At 39.9% G+C, this 24860-nt stretch overlaps 1 protein-coding gene across 1 annotated transcript; it reads right to left on the bottom strand.

Annotated features, from left to right (window-relative positions):
- Positions 1–73: 73 nt before the first annotated feature.
- Positions 74–14698, bottom strand: LOC138982175 (cytosolic Fe-S cluster assembly factor NUBP2 homolog). The gene is made up of 8 exons (XM_070355402.1): positions 14545–14698; positions 10922–11080; positions 9962–10050; positions 9632–9741; positions 8650–8804; positions 7709–7819; positions 6915–6984; positions 74–5652 (listed from the first exon to the last, which is right to left on the bottom strand). The coding sequence occupies exons 1-8, from the start codon at positions 14623–14625 to the stop codon at positions 5522–5524; spliced, it is 906 nt and encodes a 301-aa protein (XP_070211503.1). The 5' UTR covers positions 14626–14698; the 3' UTR covers positions 74–5521.
- Between the last annotated feature and the right edge of the window lie 10162 nt (positions 14699–24860).

Below are 24860 nucleotides of genomic sequence, written 5' to 3'. Positions count from 1 at the left end.
CAACAATCAAAACAAACAAACAAAAACATGCACACACACACACACACAAAAAAAGAACTCTGTAAACAAAATCTAGAATAAATACAATGAATTAAAGTGCTTCTAAACCTCAATTTTAAAACATTTAACTTCAAAACATTGATTATTTGTGAAAGTAAAGCGCACATGCACCCTCCGCAAAACCCCATAATATGCCAATAATCCTCACTAATCAACCCATTTCACAGCATGTACACAGCGGGAACATAATTATCGTCAGTTATCAACTTAAACTGACCTCGAACAGTGAGTACACAAATACAAACAGAGAAACTCGGAAACAAACGAGTCGATACTAATACACATACTTCAGAACTCGCAGGTAATATTCAAAATTAATTATTCTATTTTCTCCCCGTAGGAATAGCTTAATCAGTAGAGTGCCCGACAGCAAATTCTTTGTGATAGCGGTCATGGCTTCTAATCTCTTTGCAGTCAAGAACATTTATCCAACTTTAAAAAAAAAAATTCCAACTTTATCTTAATTTTCTAAACTCGTAATTCTTGTATTTGTATTCATTTTAATTAATTTCCAAGGTTTTGAGTGATGTTTTGAAGATCAAATTTATCAAAGGATTGCATAATTATCAAGTATATGTACTTCCCTTGAACGATTTTCCAGAATTACCCATTCTATTTTTAGTAACATCGGCTTTTGGGAAAAGCCCAATGGGTTATTATTATCACTGCGCGTCGACTTCATGTAATGGTCGTTAACAACTTATAGTTATAATGTACTTCTGGTATAAAAGATTTGAAATCAATCAATCAATATGAGGCTTAAATCGCGCGTATTCCGTGGGTACAGTTCTAAGCGCAGGGATTTATTTTTATTTTTAATTTTCATTTTATGCAATTTATATTGCGCACATATTCAAGGCGCAGGGATTTATTTATGCCGTGTGAGATGGAATTGTTTTTACACAATACATCACGCATTCACATCGGCCAGCAGATCGCAGCCATTTCGGCGCATATCCTACTTTTCACGGCCTATTATTCCAAGTCACACGGGTATTTTGGTGGAAATTTTTATCTATGCCTATACAATTTTGCCAGGAAAGACCCTTTTGTCAATCGTGGGATCTTTAACGTGCACACCCCAATGTAGTGTACACGAAGGGACCTCGGTTTTTCGTCTCATCCGAAAGACTAGCATTTGAACCCACCACCTAGGTTAGGAAAGAGGGGAGAAAATTGCTAACGCCCTGACCCAGGGTCGAACTCGCAACCTCTCGCTTCCGAGCGCAAGTGCGTTACCACTCGGCCACCCAGTCCACTGAAATCACTGGTGTAGATAGTTTACTACAAACATGATAAAAAACACTCTATACAAAAATGGCAATGGCATTTATAGGCACTTAAAAAAAAAAAAATAGTTGGAAAGAAATTCAGGTGGATGAGCTTTGTAATTTGAATAGTATCAGACATATATTTCACTACATTTGATCATTCCACACAAATTCTTCAAACACATTTGGCAGAAACATGATTTAATACCATTATTGACACATTCCATCAATGCAGATCATCTATATATATATATACGACTAGTGTCTGTCTGTGTGTCTGTTCGCGATGCACGGCCAAAGTTCTCGGTCGATCTTTTTCAAATTTGGAGACCGTATTCAGCTACACCCCGGACACAACCTCATCGATGAGATATTTCAACACGTGCTCTCAGCGCGCAGCGCTGAACCGATTTTGGTTTTTCTGTAGATCCACTATATCCATTCCCAGTAACTCTTCCTTATCTTCTCCAGTGTTTTGTTTTGCGCGTTTATCTCCCTTCCTTCGTGTGGCGTCAATCCATATTCCCGTTACTACGTTACTATTTTTAGAAGGTCACTGCATGATACTATTTTTAGAAGGTTTTATCTTCTCCAGGGTCCCAGGCGCAGCCTGGTATTCGGCTCTACTTCTTCCCGGCGAAGCGGGTAATCATCTAGTATATCAATATGTGATATACTGTGGCCTAATACATTATTGCAAACTGACAAAGTGCATGTTCAATATTACTCTGCATGTACAAGATAAAACACGGCACTGGGGAAAGAAACAAACATTTCATGACAAAATGAACCTTATTATTGTAGCACACCCAAACCTAAACAAAAAAAACCAGTCAAAGCAAAGCAGTGCAAGAATTCAATAATTTCAAAACTTTTGTTCATAGTAACTTTTCAAATACATGTGATTATTTGCGAACAAAAAATAAAAGGTTACTTTCAGCATCTGAGCAAAAGCAGCTGCTATGTAAAGGCGACTAGAGAACTGTGCAATATATCAGTGATTATACATTGATTCTAAAGGGAATGTAGGAAGATGATTGCCACTGGCGTATGAACGATCTGGAAAGGTATGGATAAATTAAAGCAGGTCTGACTTCGATGCATTGCCACGATACTGTGCAAGTCAAGCTTGCCAAATCTATTGTCATACTTGTTCTCTCAATCCCATTTGTCCTGAACATAAAGACAAATGTGCTCACATCAGTAGTATAATAAGTATGTATGTATTAATGTTTGTGGAAGTGCAGGAAATCATCAAGCATCTCTACTAGCTGTACAGTACTGTGGTTTCAATTAAATATTAAAAGCAGCACAAGTTCATGTGATAACTGCTGTCTAAACTCAATGTACAAGCTTCTTGAAAGTGTTTCAGTACAATGTATCCTGTACTGTTAGAAAGTACAGTGTGAAACATTCAGAAACCATATACATGAATAACTAATAACTTACTTGGCAATCTTTATGCATCAATTAATTATAATATAAAAGAGTGATGGCATTTGCTCTACATAACATTAACAACCTCCAAAAAAGAAGACAAGACAGTGTTCTCAGGCCTTGGTCTTCGGTCACTGATACATACCGTACGTACTTCTTTGATGTGATGCATTGCTCTGACCCCTGGCCGGTCAAATGCCCAAGAATTTTGACACCTGGGAGGTCTTAATTCTCACCATCAATTTTCCATCTAAACAAATTCTAGGCATTCGGACCTTATATACAGTTTCAATCCTGGTGGATTCTGGGAAAAACACTGAAAGAATAATGCAGGCAGCACTAGATTTACCTCTTTGGTATAACACACCTATTACAGCCATCAGGCATTTAATCTAAGGTTAGCTGCTTTGTGAGTCCAAGCTGACTGATTAATATTTTCACACTAATAAGGACAACAAACCAGCCTGGACACTACATTCAGATTTGCTACCATCAAACAGCTTTGGGCATCTTGAGGAGGGGAAAGGGGGGGGGGGGGGGGTGTGAGTACACTTTTAATTTTACATGTAATTTTTGTTATGACATTCACAGAGCCCCATGGAGCTATCAGCTTGACACAATTGTGATATATGTATCAAAGTATCATACTTTTTAAGCATAGGGAAAAAGGCAGCATGTTTTCAGCTGTTCCAATGAAACCAAAGAATTACAACTGGCTTACATACATCAGGACTCTAGGTCACAGCTTGAGAATCAAAAGTAATACGTACCAAAATCAAGATTACAGTATAATCATGGTAGAAAATTGCTGACAGCACACAGCATGATCCTCACCCAGAAAATTGTGTCCAAGTTAATCATTACTTAATCATTACTTTGGGGCAGTATACACAAATCATAACAATCATACCTGTTGCCATTTATATTTGCTCATCTTATGCAAACTAATCCTTAATCTGCTTCATGTTCTTCGGGTGTATGACATGAGTATCTCTGATGAAAATGAATGTCGCTACAACAAGTGTAATACTGCAAAGCATGGTACACATACCTTCATCTATCACAGCTCAAATTTGTGTCCTACATGTTAGCACTGCCAGGTGGTTAATGTATTCAAAGCTCAGTTACCGTTCAAAACAATTTTCTTTAACAATGAAAACAAATGTTTTCAGCATTCCATTCATTTCCTCTCCACCCACAACACGCATTCAACTACAGTGCAAAGTAGACCATGAATCTACAATTCCATGAGCACTTGAGTGAATGAGTGCTTCTGCTTGAGTTACGATCCTCAGCTCATTTTGCAATGTGGTGCCAGCGATACTGACCACAGGTGCATTGCTGTCCTTTCTTAGAGATGCGCACGCACATCACGGAGAGCAAAGTGGTGAAAGATCAGCCAGTTCACTGTGACTGCTGCCTGCGTGTCCTCTATCACTTGACCCCTCTAACAAAAAGCTATACCACTAAGCTAATAGCAGAAGCACTCATTCAGCAAAGGTACACAGCATGTAAAACATGTGCTTGAATGCCACGATGCTAATGAAAACAATCAACAATTTGTTGCATGCTACTCATGGAATGACATCAATTTAGACCATAATCCAATTCAATCACAAAAAGCATTACCGTATTTGACGGACTACAAGCCGCGATTTAAAAAAAATTTTTTTTTTTAAAAAATCGCATTGCGGCTTATAAAAAGATGCGGCTGAAACGTTACCTAAACTTGAACAGCATTCACCTAATGGAAGTCGCCGCGGATTTTCATTTTGCTCGATTAGCGATTACCGGTACTTTATTAGCTCTCTACTCAAGACTCGGCGCTTTTCTCTTTCTTTCGCGAATCTTCGTTTGTCAACAAGTCGTCGTGACAAGATAGCGTATAGAGAAACACCGGATGTATCAGGATCTCGCGTGCGCGAGATTTCGTTTTTTTGTGTCTCGCGATAGTTGGAGGAGCGAGAGCCGCCATGTTGTGTTTTCGTCTGCTCGAAATGTGCGCAAAAGTCGTAAATCATCCCAAAAAAGCTTATTCCGGGCGGGACTACATGTGTGTGTTGGTTACAAATTGTGTGTGTGATATTTTTCTTCAAACTTTTTCACTTTTCTTCTTTGTTTCACTTGTTTATTCTCTGAGCCAATTTCGCCAAATACCGTACTTTCGTTTGCCTGGTTGTTTTGATTGATTGACACGATCTGATTATATTTTTTTTGACGGCGGCTAATATAGTGACGCGGCCTATACGTGGCTCGTCCCAATTTTTTTGTTAAAAGTAGGGGGTGCGGCTTATAAAACGGTGCGTCTTGTAATCCGTCAAATAGGGTACTTACTATTTGTTGGGAACCATCTGAAACCCCAATAGCTGCAGAAAGCATCAATACAGAAAATGAGCTCAGTAACAGACAATGGCAACATATATTGTAAAGAGATCAGCCCTCAGGTGTAGTATATGTTTTGCCTTATCAATTGTTTTATTTCTGCTCATCTGTACAGTATATATGTTATACGTCTCTTCCCCTTTGAAGAAATTGTTCTCTTCGATTTACTCTTCATAGAGTTTGAAAATTAAATACCTCCATTCAAAACTCATGCTCTTAATATTTCCAAACTTTCGAGATCTCAATACAGAGCGACAACTGCACCCGCATCTCTATCTGCACTCATGGTTCACACATTCTCACTGAATCACATCATATATATTCCATCAAATCATCTCATCATGTTAACCAAACAAAACAAAGCACCATGCTCAAGGAAGGTCCTTGTCAAGAGCGATCAATCTGTCTGCAACTTTCTCAATGGCTGGCACGCTGGGTAACTGTGTTGCTGATTGACCGGCACTCACTCCTGCTGCTAGCTCCTTGGTCACCGGAACACAGCCTTAAATAAAAACAACAGATCACGCAGAACTCTGTTAAAATTGTAAGTGCATATCTTGAGTCTTTTCTTCATCTTTGCTCTCTCTCTCTCTCATCTTTAGTCAATTAGCAAGGACTAGATCATGAACAGAGGCGTTTGGACACAATGCTATTGCCGTTATAATAATTAACCAGGGATGCAAACAAAAAAACAAAAAAAAGAGGAAAAGTGGCGGGGGTCTGGGGGCCGCTGAAGGCCCCCAGTGGGGTCCATGGGCAACGCCCTGGCGGGGGTTCAGGGGGCAGCGCCCCCTGAAGCTGAAGCATTATGAACAAATTAATGACCAAAAACATGCATAAACGGCAATATTACCCTAAAAAAACCTTATATTCACAGTGTCTAAAATAATGTACAATACTTACTGTTTTACTAAATTTACTTTAGAAAAATTACTGCTTATAGACTATAGAGTTTAGTACCACTAATATTTTTACCAAATGAACAGTCATTAGACTAGAGTGTTCTGTCTTCTGATCATTGAAAATATGGACAATCATATACTTGTACAAAGCAGCCACATGACATTACTTGGAGAGAGTGGGACAGGGAGACAGAGATATGTTGACTCACTCTTTCTGCAAGCTGTTACACAAAATGCGTTTCCGGCTTTTTCAATTTTGCGGATGACATCGCCTACTCTTTGCTCGTTGACGTTTCTGTCCAACCACTCCCATTTCCACTCGTTCTTTGCGTTTTCCTTGATTTTCTTTTCAAACCCGCGTTCAACGAACTTCATGCACGAAGCCATTTTTCGGGAAGGCATAAGTTAACGCGCCCGCGCTCACGTGTTTGGAAATGACAAACGGTTTACAGCTTCGCCCGTTTAAGAATACGGCTTTCGGATTCGCCCGCTTGAGAATAAACACCGAGAGGCATGCTCGGTTTACATTTTTCCTCTTCTTTTTTTTCGGCGATTGTGCATGAAAACCGGCGATTTCAAAAAGTAAAAACGGCGATTTTTCCGCCGTTTGGCGGCTATTTTGCATCCCTGTTAACTAGTAAGTAATAAAAGGTTTCACTTCATTTTCCTCTGTTGCTGGCTCACTGTGCGTGCGTGCGTGCATGTGTATGTGTGTGCGTGCATGTATGTCTGTCTGTCTTCATTTTCTGTCCTCTGTGTGTGTGTGAATGTGTGTGTGTGTGATGGTATTTGATCTCAGAAAAAAAAGAAAAGCTCATTCATTTTTTCATATACCCAGTCAGACATTACAGCAAAAGCATACCTAGAAATTGAACCCCAGCTTCCTTTGCAAGAGCTTCTCCACCACCACTGGAAAAGATGTTGGTGCATTCCTGCAGAAGAAAAAGTAAAAACAAATGACCAAAGTGCACACAGCATGCATAATCATGTAGCGCAACACATGTACATCAACATTTGTCTCCTGTAACAAATGTGACAACCCGCTGGTCTGGGGTCCATAAATCACGTTTCTTCTTTACAAAAAAAACAAACACTCAAAAGCAACAACAACAAAACAACTGACAAAATGTTAGGAATGTTTCAACATTTTCTTTCAAACTGGTAAAAAGTCAACAGCACTAAAAAGAGAGTCTCCAAAGAAAAGATCAGCTGCAGAAAACAATGAACCTCTCTCTCTTTACCTCTCACACACACACACACACACACACACACACACACACACACACACACACACACACACACACACACACACACACACACACACACACACACACACACACACACACACACATACACACTCACTCACTCACACATTAGTTACTGTATTATGTATTAGTTACTGTGATACCAAATTGTCTTACCCATGTATGTATGATGCAATGCACCAGTGATGTATGAATGCTATTTATTTTTGTTTTTATCACACAGCAAGCTGCTTTCCTCGTGTATTTTTTATGTTCATTCATGTATTGTACACTTGGCAATAAATTATCTATCTATCTATCTATAAATACACACAAAACAAACGTGGACAAAAACTCACTCCTATCCATTGCAACCCACTATTACATATTTTGTTAAGAGAAAATCACTTACAGAACAATGTGGACACATGTAGCCACTCATGTTTTCAATGATACCGATCACAGGTATTCCTGTCTTGCGGCAGAAGGTCAGTTCTCTCCTCACATCCCCTACAGCCACTGCCTGTCAATGCGGAATACATTATGTAAGTGTACGATAAATGACTTCATGACATTTGTATTCTTTTTTGTTGACTTAACATGCAGTCTGGAGTCATAACACTATCAGTACCATTATAGGCTCAGTCTGAGGTTAAGTTCATTCATGTACAGTTATTTTGATTTACAAAAGCCAAAATTTATAGGATACGTACAGCAATTAAACTATTCAGAATTAAGTAAATGGCTGAGATCATTGAAGACATGATAAGTTTTTTTGCAATAAAAGTCAATCCCAGAAATGATAAGTACTCTCACATCAGCAATATAATTATGGGGGCATTTGCTGCAAGGAAAAAAATAGCAAAATTCCACATTATGCACAGTGAGATATTACCTGAGGTGTAGTAACAAGGATAGCACCGTCAGGGTTAAATGCACAGTCAGATATTACCTGAGGTGTAGTAACAAGGATAGCACCGTCAGGGTTAAATGCACAGTCAGATATTACCTGAGGTGTAGTAACAAGGATAGCACCGTCAGGGTTAAATGCACAGTGAGATATTACCTGAGGTGTAGTAACAAGGATAGCACCGTCAGGGTTAAATGCACAGTGAGATTATTACCTGAGGTGTAGTAACAAGGATAGCACCGTCAGGGTTAAATGCACAGTGAGATTATTACCTGAGGTGTAGTAACAAGGATAGCACCGTCAGGGTTAAATGCACAGTGAGATATTACCTGAGGTGTAGTAACAAGGATAGCACCGTCAGGGTTAAATGCACAGTGAGATATTACCTGAGGTGTAGTAACAAGGATAGCACCGTCAGGGTTAAATGCACAGTGAGATATTACCTGAGGTGTAGTAACAAGGATAGCACCGTCAGGGTTAAATGCACGCAGGTTCTCCATGACAGAGATGTGTTCATCAGACGTTCCTGGCGGCGTGTCAATGATCAGGTACTCTGTGTCTTGCCAGTGCACATCACTGAGAAACTGGCGAATCATGGCTGAAAAGGATGTAATACTGCATTATTAACAACATACATAATTTATTCCTACTGAGGCTGTACAATGCATAAATACTGGTCAGAGCTTTTGTTTCTACATTGGGACACACTTAATTTCTGCATGCTGATTATCTTTTACCAGGCTCCAGAGCGGGGATATAGCTCAGTTGGTAGCGCGCTGGATTTGTATTCAGTTGGCCGCTGTCAGCGTGAGTTCGATCCCAGGTTCGGCGGAAATTTATTTCAGAGTCAACTTTGTGTGCAGACTCTCTTCGGTGTCCGAACCCTCCCCCCGTGTACACTACATTGGGTGTGCATGTTAAAGATCCCACGATTGACAAAAGGGTCTTTCCTGGCAAAATTGCTTAGGCACAGTTAATAATTGTCTACCTATACCCGTGTGACTTGGAATAATAGGCCGCGGAAGGTAAATATGCGCCGAAATGGCTGCAATCTACTGGCCGTATAAAATTTCATCTCACACGGCATCACTGCAGAGCGCCTAGAACTGTACCCACGGAATATGCGCGATATAAGCCTCATTGATTGATTGATTGATTGAATTTATAATGGCAACAAACAAGATTACCATGTCTTGGTGACCTGCACTGACAATTCGTCTCAAATATATGTCCATCTATATGCTTCTGTGCTGCCCTACATGCCAACCGGCATAACGGGCAATAAGTAATATATATGCTTCTGCATGGTTTCACTGTCACAAAGTTCTGCATTATCTCAACAATCTTCTCAAACACACAAAAATAAGCAAATCTGCAGGCCTTACAGTTTGCCCGAGTTTGACATATATATATATACATGCATACCTGTTTTCTTGGGTCCACGCCAGATGACAGCCTCTTCCTCATTCTCTAGCAGAAACGCAATGGACATGACTCCCAGCTTCTGCTCCGGGTCGACGTACACTGGAAGCCACCTGTTAAACACCATCACAAAGCTTGACCCTGCTCCCACTGTGAACATCACTTGTGTACCTTTATTCTCCTAAAACTAAAAGACTGCTAAGAATAAGCAACAACTCACTTTTCTCGCTCACAAACACATATGAACACACAGATGCACAGCTCTCACAATGCTAAAGGACTATACATATATACACACAAACACACACACAGACCAAGCCCAAGAAAACTTACCCTTCTGAGCACTGATGAATGCTCTGTCCCTCCAGATTAAACATCTTGGGTATGCTGGGCCCACACAAGTCCACATCAAGTAGTCCCACCTGACACATTGTCACACAACGTTGAGAAAGGGGTGGGGGTTAATTTTTGTTTGTTCAAATGTAACATATACTTGAACATAACATTTAAAACAAGTCGCGTGAAGCGATATAAAAACATTTAGTCAAATTCAACACCACAAACCAATCATCGCCGAGACTACATTCAGATAGTCTCGGCTAACCATACCGAAGACCGAGATGGGTCACGCTCGCCGCAGCGAAGCACGCATCCGTAGAACTTACTGAACCTATGTTCTTTCATTCTGAGCACATTTTTAGAGTAAACATGACATATCTACATATTTTTGAATTCAAGAGCAGATGAGGAATACAATGCAATCAAGGTTAAATCTGTTTCCGAAAAATCGATTTTAATGACAGCTTTAATGATCAAACACATTAATTAATTTGTAAGCCTCCAAGCTGAAATGCAATACCAAACAAAGTCCGGGCTTTGTTGAAGATACCTTGACCAAAATTTAAACCAATTTACTCACAAAAAGCCGGATACGACGTCATCAAAGACATTTATCGAAAAAAGAAAAAAACGTGTGAGGATATCATACCCAGGAACTTTCATGTGATTAAGTTTCAAGAAGATCGGTCCAATAGTTCTTACATAAACTTAATCTTTCTTTTTTAAGTTGAAAGGTACATTATCTGAGGACCAAAATGTGGGGAGCACTGGAGGACCTGGAAAGAACGTCCATGTTCATGGCATCCTCCAGATTCCGAGTCTGACACAACTGTCGTACGAAGAAGAAGAAGAAGAAAGGTACATTAAGAGTACATGTATAAGACTGCAAAATATTTAAAGCGTTTTACATTCAGCAGTTTTGTGTTCTATGCTATTTTACTGACGTCAGCTTACCTTTTTGCCTTTAGCTCTTAGTGCCAGGGCCAGTTGCACAGCCACTGTACTCTTGCCAACACCACCTTTGCCTGACAGCACCACAATGACATGCTGCACTGACTTGAGACGTTCCATTCCTACTGGCGTTGGCACAAGAGTGGAAGACTGTAGAATATTCTGCACGCATTAATTAAAGTTTTTATAGTTTGTACTCTCACTTACTATTTCATCCTCTTTTTTTTTCTTTTTACTTTTTTTTTACCCCCTCCCCAATCCCCAGATTTTACTTTATCATCTATGGTTTGAAATAATCTCTATCATTTACCATATCACGTGAACCAGCAAATGCAAAACATAAGCTGGCTGCTTTTTAAAAAAGTTTGCCTTTACTGATCATACCATATAAAGTTGATTCTGACTTCAACAAAGTCTACATGGTGGTCACATTACTGAATATATCACCTGTTTACCACCCCCCCTTTACCCCCCCCCCCCCCCCCCCCATGGAAATCAGGAATGGTACTTTTCAGTAATTTGAGGCATCTTTCAGTAATCTTTTTTATCAATCATAAACCAGCTCTTAAAACGATTAAACGACACAGTTGAGTGCAATTTTAAAGGACCGATTTGTTTATTTTATTTAAAAATTTTCTTTTAAGTTTTTCAATTCAAAGAACTGTGATCTTTGCTATATTGGAGAAAGATAAACAGAGATCAGTTTTAGACTCAGAAAGACTTGAATTTCGACAACAGCGTAAGTCACTGATGAGCGCGACCAGAGACATACATCTATCTATCTATGTCTCTGGTGCGACTGACCGTTGCGAGAGATCGGTTCGCAGGTCTGAGAGATTCTGTCGAAGTAGAGACCTAGGTCAAATAAACTCGCTACGAAGCAGGCTCCTGTTTTGCCAAACACAATTTGGTGTTTTTTGTTTGTTTCCATGTTCACTTGTGTACTGCATTTTGTTAAACTAATGCTGCGTCTAACCTCAGGACACGTTGCTTGGTTCGCGAACGGCTGCAGTGCCGCGATGTGACTGACTAGCTTTGTTGTTGCACTGATCTCAATTCGATCACCAAAATGCATGTGATTCGCTCTTCGCCAGACATGGCCACTTGACTTGATAGTTTTACCAATATTTCTGTACAACTTTTGCTTTTTTGGTTGGCATTCCGTCCCCAGAGAGATCGGCCTTACACTTCGGACCCATGTCGATTGGACCGAATGAACGGTGAATGCCACAAAAACGCGCATTGATCGACCGACAAATACCTTGCTGTGCACATGCGCAGACAAGGCTGTTCCGGTCGGCCTTGAGCTTAAAAGGTTTTCGAGGAATCACAGTCCTGGTGACTACCAGAATTTTTACTTCGAATTTTCACGCACGGAAAAGGTTCTCGCGACCGGAATTTCCAGAATTTTCGGTAGATTTCCGTAATACCGGAATTTAGACCCCAAATCGAGGGCCCCAAAGGGTTTAAAATCGTGATCGTGATTGGCGTTTTTTGGCCTTTCTGTGACCGTGATTGCCGAAATTTCCATTTCTGTGATCGTGATGGGACTTTGCCCGTGATCCGTGATGACAAAAAAATCAAGTCTCGTGATCGTGATCGTCATTTGTTTTCGTGATCGTGATGGGCATTAGTTGCAAAGCATTTTATTTTCAACGTACATTTTTCCCAGCTGTATCACTCTATGATCCTCTATTCGTCAAGGAGCCAATCCCGATTGAAGGGGAAGCAACAACACATTCAGAAATATGATTTTGACAGCGATTGCTTTCCTTTAAGAGAACCAATCACACAAAAAAAGAGATCCAATCAAAAGGCAAATTGCAAAAGTCTGCCAAACTTACGGTCGGTCTTTCCGAAGACGAACTATCAAGGTATCATGTGTTGCTCTATGACTGTTCTGAATGTAGGCAAAGATCTTGAAATTTGTTCAAGATCTTTGAGTTTGAGCACAGGCGGAAGGTATCGTCCACTGGACTACTACTATCACAGGAAGACTACAAGGTATGTCACTCACCTTCCAGTCTTCTGTGTTCTTGGAGTCGCTTCCTGGGGAAAAATATTGTTCAGGATGGGATTTTTAACAAGATCACAACACTATTACAGCCCTGAAAATGATGCCCAGAATGCACCAGATTGCACAGATTTTAACCGTTTTTTCAAAAACTTTCCGGGGGGGCATACCCCCGGACCCCCCTAGTTGGCTCGCCTGCTTCGCAGGCTCAGGCTTCTGGCTTCGCCACTGGCACTGCGCGCTTCTTTCAGGTAAAACCATTTTTGGCCCGTAGCATTCCTGTTTGCCGTTTTTTCAAGACTATGAAACCAGGCAATGGTGTACCTCAAATTGTATGGCAAAGTTGAAAATAAAGAACCCATCACACATACATGTATTTTAATTTCAATCTACCCAATAGTTTTTGAGAAAATGGGTTTACAAGATTTAGCTCTGGAAATCTGAAATTGTGCAAGTATATATATTCATGTGTGTGAGTGAGGGTTTGGGAGTTGAATGTGTATGAGTGGAGAGAGAGAGAGAGAGAGAGAGAGAGAGAGAGAGAGAGAGAGAGAGAGAGAGAGAGAGAGAGAGAGAGAGAGAGAGAGAGAGAGAAAGAAAGAAAACAATGAAAACAACATTCTTGTTACTGATTACAAATCATGATATGTATTTCTATGTGTGTATGAAAGAGAATTAAAAAAATAATAATAAAAAAGTGCAACAGTTCTCACTTTGTGTTGAATAAACAATAGATCCAGAGGAGCGAATTACTGTGTGGTTGTGTTTACTTCGACACGTGCTTTCTGTACATGCAACTTTTACCGTGACCGTGATTTGCCACTGGTGTTCGTGATCGTGAAAACAAAAATCAAGGTAACTGTGATCGTGAAAGCTAAAATTTCCCTTCCCGTGATCGTGATGATACCCCCCCTTTGGGGCCCTCCAAATCCGTAATATTAGAATTCCGGACAATCTGGCAGAGTAAACAGGTCTGTATCACCTAACAATGCACAAATGTTAAACAAATCTTGGTGACAAAATTCCCGTCGCTGGGGGCAGGATACTGAAGGATTTACACAAAACCCCCCTGCATCCAAGTGGCTGCAGAAACGCACTGTATCCTTAGTGGATGATGACATTATTCGGTTATTCCACGAAAAAACAGATATGCAGCAGAAAAACGTTTTTTTTCTTGGAATAAATGTAGTTTTGTCATCCTCCGCCGCAGCATCTTTTTTTTTCCGAAGTGAACAGCATTTCTGTTATTCCGCAGTAAAACCGAATAATGTCATTATCCGCTAAGGATAGGCTACACATTGCCAGCAAGGAGTAATATCAATTATACATCCTCAGCAGTCGGTTCAGAAATAACATTCGGTCAACCAAGGTAGGTCACCTCTTGGCTGCTGGGTTTCAGCAGACGTACAACACGCAATATACTGTGTCATTGCCGAAACTGGGAAAGTCCTTTTCTGAAGATGAATTATAGCTGTGAATGCGAGTAACACACAAAGATAGACAGGAGTAGTAAAGCATAAGTTGTGTATTCGAGTTACGACAAAACACAACCGCATGATCTACTTTCGAGAAATGAGTGACAGCACACACTAAAGGCTACAGAACCACTTACAGACACAATGTTGTTGACACAAGTGGAGTAGCTAGACTTCTTCACGCCGTCATTAAACACAAGGGAGGTGAGAATGAACATTTCTTTTGGAGTGGACTCCCTTCAGTTCTTGTTTGTTTGTTTCGCTTTTTACCCACCGTGACTGATTGGGACATTCAGTGAGTAGCTAAGAGAAGCTCTGCAACAAGCTTCTCTTTGCTACTCGCTGAATGTATATCAAATATTAACTAGTGTACATATCAAAGTGTGGAGCTCGGTTCCAGCGGGCACTGGATCGCACTGGCCACTGCCATGATTACGGTCTGCCTTCTACACACATTAGTCATGGGATGAAGACTCTCTTCAGTAAAACTTAGCATTTGGTCGCGGATTAGAATTTGTTTGTTTGTTTGTTTGCTTAACGCCCAGCCGACCACGAAGGGCCATATCAGGGCGGTGCTGCTTTGACATAACGTGCACCACACACAAGACAGAAGTCGCAGCACAGGCTTCATGCATGTGGCCAGTCACATTATTCTGACACCGGACCAACCAGTCCTAGCACTAACCCCATAATTCCAGATGCCAGGCGGAGCAGCCACTAGATTGCCAATTTTTAAGTCATAGGTATATGACCCGGCCGGGGTTCGAACCCACGACCTCCCGATCACGGGGCGGACGCATCTTGGACACCCGGCCAGTACTGAAACTGACTGGCCGGGTGTCCAAGATGGCCGGGGGCGGACGCCTTACCACTAGGCCAACCGTGCCGGTGCGGATTAGAATACGGCCCGGGCTCTCTCCCTCTCTCTCTCTCTCTCTCTCTCTCTCTCTTTGTGCGGGCTAATAAATTGTGTAATTCGGACGCGCGCAGCGCGTGTGAACACCATCCCTCTGTCTGTCTGTCTGTCTGTCTGTCTCCGTGTAAAGAGCTCGGTCAATTTTTGGGGGGAATTATTTATTAATTTATTAATTTAATTTGTTTTAATTATTTTTTTCTAAAATTTATTCATTTACTTCTTTTTTCTTTTTTATAATTTATTCATTTAAAATTTTTTCTCCCTTCATCTGTCTGTCTGTCTCTGTCTGTCTGTCTCTGTCTGTCTGTCTCTCTGTCTCTGTTTCTCTCTCTCTCTTCAGTAAAACCTAGCACTTTGGTCGCGGATTAGGATTAGAATACGGCCCGGGCTCTCCCTCTCTCTCTCTCTAATTGAATCACAGAGTTTCGTGCTTCGGTCCGCAAAGGCATTAGTTACTATCAGATTTTACAATCTTTGATGCGACGCTTTGTTTTGAACCATTTTAAAAATAGTATCTTGTAAGGTCCTTGCATAATAACGTATGAAATTGTTTGACAGTCATGCCTTTTGGAGATTGCTTCAAGCAGGTTACATGCGTAATTTGTGTTGGCGGTGTTCCGCCAGCTCTATCTGTCTGTCTGTCTCTGTCTGTCTGTCTCTCTGTCTCTGTTTCTCTCTCTCTTCAGTAAAACCTAGCATTTGGTCGCGGATTAGAATACGGTCCGGTCTCTCTCTCTCTCTCTCTCTCTCTCTCTCTCTCTCTCTCTCTCTCTCTCTCTCTCTAATTGAATCACAGAGTTTCGTGCTTCGGTCCGCAAAGGCATGAGTTACTATCAGACGCTTTGTTTTGAACTATTTTAAAAATAGTATCTTGTAAGGTCCTTGCATAATAACGTATGAAATTGTTTGACAGTCATGCCTTTTGGAGATTGCTTCAAGCAGGTTACATGCGTAATTTGTGTTAAGCGGTGTTCCGCCAGCGGACTATTTTTTATCGCTCTATAATTGAATCACAGAGCTTTGTGCTTCGGTGAAATAAACAAAGTAAAATGCCTTCTCAAGTTAATTCAAAAGTGGGTCGTCCACAACCCACCACATATAGACGGTGTAGTTCAAATGACGTCACTATTTATTTGTTTATTTACGGAATAATTCTTCAAAAATCGGTCGTTATGAACGATCTATGGTGTTTGAGATTTACATGAAGTCTCGATCAAAAATCCATGTCCCACCCCCATATTACCAAGGGCGGCTTCTTGACCCCGTTAAGGTCAACACTTGTTCCAGCGTCGCGGACGACGCTGGTATCTGCGGTCGGGAAGACTTTCCACGAATTTGCCACAGGGCGCCGCCATGTTTTCTGTGCTCGACTGCGAGCAGACCACAGGCACATTACACCCAAAATTCTTGTAGGCATACACAGACGCAACATAGCATATACAGACAATAACACCCACAACACTTCAACTGCATATGAAAGGAATAAATATAAATCCGCAAATCAGTCGCGCACAATACACCAGTTAGAAAAAACAAGGAGTACCAAAGCGGCGTGCAGAAACTAAACTGACTCGGAGACTGAGAAGAAACATTTATCACACGATGTGGATAGCAAACATTAAAATAAAACAGATAAGTCAAGCAAAAAATAAACACAAATATCGAAAACACAATAAACAAAGGTAAAGAAAACAAGTCGCGTAAGGCGAAAATACAATATTTAGTCAAGTAGCTGTCGAACTCACAGAATGAAACTGAACGCAATGCAACGCAGCAAGACCGTATACTCGTGGTCCACCGCTCACGGCATAGGCAGTGAAATTGACAAGAAGAGCGGGGTAGTGGTTACGCTATGCTGCATAGCACGCTTTTCTGTACCTCTCTTCGTTTTAACTTTCTGAGCGTGTTTTTAATCCAAACATATCATATCTATATGTTTTTGGAATCAGGAACCGACAAGGAATAAGATGAAACTGTTTTTAAATTGATTTGGAAAATTTAATTTTGATAATAATTTGTATATATTTAATTTTCAGAGCTTGTTTTTAATCCGAATATAACATATTTATATGTTTTTGGAATCAGCAAATGATGGAGAATAAGATAAACGTAAATTGGGATCGTTTTATAAATATTTATTTTTTTTTACAATTTTCAGATTTTTAATGACCAAAGTCATCAATTAATTTTTAAGCCACCAAGCTGAAATGCAATACCGAAGTCCGGGCTTCGTCGAAGATTACTTAACCAAAATTTCAACCAATTTGGTTGAAAAATGAGGGCGTGACAGTGCCGCCTCAACTTTCACGAAAAGCCGGATATGACGTCATCAAAGACATTTATCAAAAAAATGAAAAAAACGTTCGGGGATTTCATACCCAGGAACTCTCATGTCAAATTTCATAAAGATCGGTCCAGTAGTTTAGTCTGAATCGCTCTACACACACACACACACAGACAGACAGACAGACAGACAGACAGACGCACATACACCACGACCCTCGTTTCGATTCCCCCTCGATGTTAACATATTTAGTCAAAACTTGACTAAATATAACAAAAAGAGATGCTTGCCGACAGTCAGTGTGTGTGTGCGTGGTTTGCCGTGTGCGTCAGCGGGGTGTGTGTGTGTGTGTGTGTGTGCGTGCGCGTGCATGCGTGCGTAGGCTACGTTCTTGCGTGTGTGCGTTCGAATGAGAAAGAAGAGAGAGAGAGGATTGAACAATGAGGTCACGTTCTCTGTCACATGAATACATATACACACACTGAAGGCTACTTCGGACACGAACACTTGCCAACAACTGTGGTTGGACATGCTTTTGAAATGTAATATTTTTTCGACATGATTTCTGGACATACGAATCCCGCTGTGTTGCCTACTGATGTTGCGAATGACTCAAGGTTTAAACTTTTGAGTTGACTGACCTTGAGGAGGGATTGCATCAGGCGTTTATCGTCTCAAATTATATCCTTGCTACTTTTCAGGAGTCAACTATTGCCATTCATGGTAACTTGGATAGTCAATGTTTTTATTTGTTTGATTCCCATCAAAGAAACAGAAATGGTAACCATTCTTCAAATGGCGCTGCAGTTTTGATGTCATCAAGTTAATTCCTTTGCAGAATTGATTGATTTTCTCAAAAGCCATTATCAATGTGTTTATCAATTAACACCTGTTCATTTCTGTCCAACTGCAATGCAAACTCAATGTGGAGGAAACAAGGATTCATTACAAACAAGTCATCCCTGTACATCAACAGATTTATGTACCTCAATCAATACTGCTAGTATGAGTGACAGGAATCTAAAAGAACAAGTCGCGTAAGGCGAAAATACAATATTTAGTCAAGTAGCTGTCGAACTCACAGAATGAAACTGAACGCAATGCAACGCAGCAAGACCGTATACTCGTGGTCCACCGCTCACGGCATAGGCAGTGAAATTGACAAGAAGAGCGGGGTAGTGGTTACGCTATGCTGCATAGCACGCTTTTCTGTACCTCTCTTCGTTTTAACTTTCTGAGCGTGTTTTTAATCCAAACATATCATATCTATATATTTTTGGAATCAGGAACCGACAAGGAATAAGATGAAAGTGTTTTTAAATTGATTTCGAAAAAAAAATTTTGATAATAATTTTTATATATTTAATTTTCAGAGCTTGTTTTTAATCCGAATATAACATATTTATATGTTTTTGGAATCAGCAAATGATGGAGAATAAGATAAACGTAAATTTGGATCGTTTTATAAATTTTTATTTTTTTTTACAATTTTCAGATTTTTAATGACCAAAGTCATTAATTAATTTTTAAGCCACCAAGCTGAAATGCAATACCGAACCCCGGGCTTCGTCGAAGATTACTTGACCAAAATTTCAACCAATTTGGTTGAAAAATGAGGGCGTGACAGTGCCGCCTCAACTTTCACGAAAAGCCGGATATGACGTCATCAAAGAAATTTATCAAAAAAATGAAAAAAACGTTCGGGGATTTCATACCCAGGAACTCTCATGTCAAATTTCATAAAGATCGGTCCAGTAGTTTAGTCTGAATCGCTCTACACACACACACACACACACACACACACACACACACACACACGCACAGACACACGCACATACACCACGACCCTCGTTTCGATTCCCCCTCGATGTTAAAATATTTAGTCAAAACTTGACTAAATATAAAAAAACAACCAAACGCAAATGTACTACTACTTCTACGACTCGTTTGAATGTAAAACAGAAATGTAACACTGTCTGTGACAATGACGGTTCTACGACTCGTTTGAATGACGGTATAGATCGAACCTTAAAGGCACAGAAAGCCTCCCGTAAACCATCACAGAGCTCCCCGAGCGTCTAAATACAGTACAAGCATACTTCCATTTGAACGCTCACCGAACGGGAACATCCTGGCTGCTTTCTGTCGAGCGTGAGACATTTTTAAAGAATTTATTTTCGTAGACTTGTTCCGTTAACAACAACGGCGCCTCGTTTTTGCGCTAGACCTAACTTTTAAAATCTAAATAATAAATTGACAGCTTGTTACACAAACATTCTTTAATCATAAAAGAATTCGTTTTTCATCAAGACAAGATCAGAACAATTCGAAGTTGTGAAAGTTTAAAAAAAGAAAAGCCCGGAAGCAGGGTCACGCAAGGGTCGTAGCAGACGACGGCCGGTTTATCAGTGCAAATCGCCGTTCCTCTCAACAGTCAAAAGCCATCGCTAGAGTTCTTGTGAACCACAGCCGTTGTTTCGTGCATAAAAAAAACGTGCTATTGTAGATAAGCTCACGTCGAGTCGCATTCAAATGACTAACTATGACGACTGCATTGTGAAAAGGGAAAACTGGATCACACGGGTTCACGATGGCTCAGGGGTAAGATAAACCACGCAAAAATAAATTCTTTGAAAATTGTTCGCTCTTTACGGAGGGCACCTAGGATGTTCTCAATTGGTGAGTGTTTAAATGAAATGGTGTTTGTACTGTGTGTAAAAGCCTGACCATATCTGTGATGGTTTACGGGAGGCTTACTCTGCCTTTAACCCACAACTACGACAATTGGTGTCAGACTTTTTTGAACAGGAAAATATGCCTCTGTTCAACAGTAACCAAAACATGGAAGATGTTTTTGAAACTTTACAGAAATGTAACACTAGCCTATCTGTGACAATGTTGCTTTTGAATTGAACCCACATTTGTTGAACAGGAGAGAATGTTCCTGTTCAACAGTGCCCAAAACACTGAATCTGACGTTTTTGAATCTTTTCTGTCATCTAACTGAATCTGACGTTTTTGAATCTTTTCTGTCATCTAACCCAATTGCTCATGACTTCATCGATCTTGAACATGCCTACTTTTCAAAGAAAGACAGACAAAAGCGAAATCTGCATGTTAGCCATCTGCCTGAAATGGTCAATGCACTTTTGTAAAATTGTCACAGCTGTTATGCACTTTTGTGAAATGGTCAGTGCTGTTGTGCACTTATGCAAAACTTGGTGCTGTGCTGTTAACATTTGAACAAAATGCATTTTGTTCAAATGTTTAGTGCAACTTGCTACTATATAATCGCTGTATGCGCTTTGTGGTAATAATGCACTGTTGTGAAAAGTTTGCGCTAAATGTTGGCACTATGCATCATTGTTGGAGCACCCTCCTGTAGATGCACCATGCTGAAAAATGTACTTATGAATCAAGCATTGACTGAAATAAACAATTTATATATCCAGCACAACATGCAATTCATTAACTTTTGACCCTAACCTTTAACACTTCCCAAAATAAATCTTTGGTGGACATTGCATCGACGCTGTTCATTTTGAATGAACATTTTTCTTGTTGTTACTGCTATTTATACAAGTGGTATGACCCGGCACTGTTTCCTGCAACTTTTCTCCGTGGAAATAAAACCAGATTTATGCACAAATCCTAAGGATAAATCTTCTTCTTCTTCTTCTTCTTCTTCTTCTTCTTCGTTCATGGGCTGAAACTCCCACGTTCACTTATGCTTTTGCACAAGTGGGTGTTTACGTGTATGACCGTTTTTACCCCGCCATTCAGGTCATTCAGGCAGCCATATGCCGCTTTCGGGGGACTAAGGAGAAATCAATCGCCTTACAACTAATAACAAGTTTACTAAAGTAATGTCATATCACTTTGTGGTTTATATCAATGAAAAATATTACTGTCCGGGGTGTATATAAAAACTAATAAACGAAACGTTTCCACATTTGTTGGACCCCATTTCTTTTCAAAAGACAACAAAGATGTCCTTCATTTTCACTCCCAATAGATATGCTCTGTTTCAGGAGAAAGAGACCGGCACGGTTGGCCTAGTGGTAAGGCGTCCGCCCCGTGATCGGGAGGTCGTGGGTTCGAACCCCGGCCGGGTCATACCTAAGACTTTAAAATTGGCAATCTAGTGGCTGCTCCTCCTGGCGTGTGGCATTATGGGGTTAGTGCTAGGACTGGTTGGTCCGGTGTCAGAATAATGTGACTGGGTGGGACATGAAGCCTGTGCTGCGACTTCTGTCTTGTGTGAGGCGCACGTTATATATGTCAAAGCAGCACCGCCCTGATATGGCCCTTCGTGGTCGGCTGGGCGTTAAGCAAACAAACAAACAAGCAAAAGGAGAAAGAGTTTTCTCGTGACCAAGCCGAGGTGCTGTTCGGCAAAGATTTCACAGTTACCCAGGCCTTTGAAATCTTGGACCGCGACGACAATGGCCGGGTATTCATGATGTCGAAAAGGGCTCGATTACGTCAGCATTTAAATGACGTCATGATGCCTTGTTTTCTAGTGATTACAAAAGGTTCCGGTAGCATGTCCTTCTGCAGTCCTGAGGTAGTGGTCAGCGAGGGGATTAAGTAGGGCATAACAATAGCAGGGACGTACAACACTTACATCGTTCCTTACGGGAAATTACAACGAAGTTCAATGGGAAATGTATGCCAGGAAATGTAAAGAATAATAGTGTAATAAAAAAATCGTTCAAACCTAGTTTTACGTATTACCGTTGAAACCTAGTTGTAAGTATTTTCTAAAATTGTGAATTGCACATAACAACAATTTACACTAAGCTAACTCCTACTCGCATACATGTAAATGTGCCGGGGAAAAAACGAAAACACTACAAGTAACAACACCAACACCAACACCAACAACAACAACAACATCACTAAAATGCTAAAATATAATGTTTAAACCAGGACTTGAAGCATATATTTTGTCGGTGATAATTTCAGAACGTGTTGAAAAAAATGTGAAACAATTATAGAAATCAATCGGACAGACTTTATGGTACAGAATTTTGAATAATGACATGCGAAGAATCATATAAACGAGGGTTGGGTAACTGAATGGGGTATCTGACCGGTCAATTACAATCACAGGACCTATTTTATAAGTGGTATTAATCCCTGGTTTACGTTTGGTGTAATGATGTGTTTCTATTTGAATTATTGTAACGCGTCTTTCCGATATGGGTGTAAATAGCGTAATTACATTTGGTTTTCGAAGGCTAAAATTACATCTGTTTCTCAATTCGCATGAACATATTTCCTGGAGCATCCGATTGATTTTAAAGTTAAAATGACACAATGCCGAGCAGAGTCCACACAATCACATATCAAAAACTTAAAACAATTGAGCGTGATATTTCTGCACCGACCTGCAAAACGTACATTACCCCCATTTTGAAAAATGGCATCAGAAGAGGTAAAAGTAATCGTACACTTTACAATCGAGTCACACAAACCAGCGCTACTTGAGGGAATGAAAAATTACACTTTAAAATCGCTCACTTGTTTTTAAATCGATTTCGGAAATTTAATTTTAATCATAATTTTTATATTTTTAATTTTCAGAGCTTGTTTTTGATCCGAATATAACATAATTATATGTATTTGAAATCAGAAAATGACGAAGAATAAGATGAAATTGTTTTTGGATCGTTTTATAAAAACAATATTTTAGTTTACGATTTTCAGATATTTAATGACCAAACTCATTAATTAATTTCTAAGCCTCCAAGCTGAAATGCAATACCAAAGTCCGACCTTTGTTGAAGATTGCTTGGCCAAAATGTCAATCAATTTCATTGAAAAATGAGGGTGTGACAGTGCCGCCTCAACTTTTACAAAAATCCGGATATGACGTCATCAACGACATTTATCGAAAGAATGAACAAAAAAGTCTTGGGGATATCATTCCCAGACACTTTCATGTCAAGTTTCATGATGATCGGTCCAGTAGTTTATTCTGAATCGCTCTACACACACACACACACACACACACACACACACACACACACACAGACACACGTACACCACGACCCTCGTCTCGATTCCCCCTCTATGTTAAACATTTAATCAAAACTTGACTAACTTGACTAAATGTAACAAGTCGCGTAAGGCGAAAATACAACATTTAGTTAAGCTGTCGAACTCACAGAATGAAACTGAACGCTCTGCATATTTTTCAGCAAGACCGTATACTCGTAGCATCGTCAGTTCACCGCTCGTGGCAAAGGCAGTGAAATTGACAATCCAGAATAGCGCGGTAGTGGTTGCGCTCAGCAGGTTAGCACGCTTTTCTGTATCTCTATTCATTTTAACTTTCTGAGCTTGTTTTTAATCCAAACATATTGTATCTCTATGTTTTTGGAATCAGGAACCGACAAGGAATAAGATGAAATTGTTTTTAAATCGATGTCGGAAATTTAATTTTAATTATAATTTTCATATTTTTAATTTTCAGAGCTTGTTTTTGCTGCCTCAACTTTCACAAAACGCCGGATATGACGTCATCAAAGTCGTTTATAAAAAAAATGACAAACGGGGTTATCATTCTCAGGAACTTTCATGCAAAGTTTCATGAAGATTGATTCAATAGTTTTCTCTGAATCGCTCCACACACACACACACACACACACACACACACACACACACACACATATATATATCTGGCTTTTTGTAAAAGTTGAGGCCGCACTGTCACGCCCTCATTTTTCTATCAAATGGATTGAAATTTTGGTCAAGCAATCTTTGACAAAGGCTGGACAATGGTATTGCATTTCAGCTTTGAGGGGTAAAAATTATTAATGAGTTTGGTCATTAAAAATCTGAAATTGTAATTAAAATTATGTTTTTGTAAAACGTTCCAAACCTAATTTCATCTTATTCATCTTATTCTCCATCATTTTCTGATTCCAAAAACATATAAATATGTTACATTTGGATTAAAAACCAGCTCTGAAAATTAAATATATGAACATTATGATAAAAATTAAATGTCCGGAATCCCTTTAAAAAAACTTCTTCTTATTCTTTGTCGGTTCCTGGTTCCAAAAACATATAGATATGATATATGTGAATTAAAAACAAGCTCAGAAAGTTAAAAAGAACAGAGATACAAACAAGTCGCGTAAGGCGAAAATACAATATTTAGTCAAGTAGCTGTCGAACTCACAGAATGAAACTGAACGCAACGCAACGCAGCAAGACCGTATACTCGTAGCATCGTCACTCCA

This window comes from Littorina saxatilis, linkage group LG12, assembly GCF_037325665.1.
Source record: "Littorina saxatilis isolate snail1 linkage group LG12, US_GU_Lsax_2.0, whole genome shotgun sequence".
Taxonomy (NCBI): domain Eukaryota; kingdom Metazoa; phylum Mollusca; class Gastropoda; order Littorinimorpha; family Littorinidae; genus Littorina; species Littorina saxatilis.
Note: the sequence above shows the minus strand (reverse complement) of the source record. Positions and strands in the feature narration are given on the sequence as shown.

Coding starts and splice junctions, on each gene's coding strand:
- LOC138982175 (XM_070355402.1), bottom strand. CDS start 14,625: ATGTTCATTCTCACCTCCCTTGTGTTTAATGACGGCGTGAAGAAGTCT. Junction 11,081..14,544: donor GTGTCAACAACATTGTGTCT/GTAAGTGGTTCT, acceptor TAATGCGTGCAG/AATATTCTACAGTCTTCCAC. Junction 8,805..9,631: donor GCGTGGACCCAAGAAAACAG/GTATGCATGTAT, acceptor CATCCTTTTCAG/CCATGATTCGCCAGTTTCTC.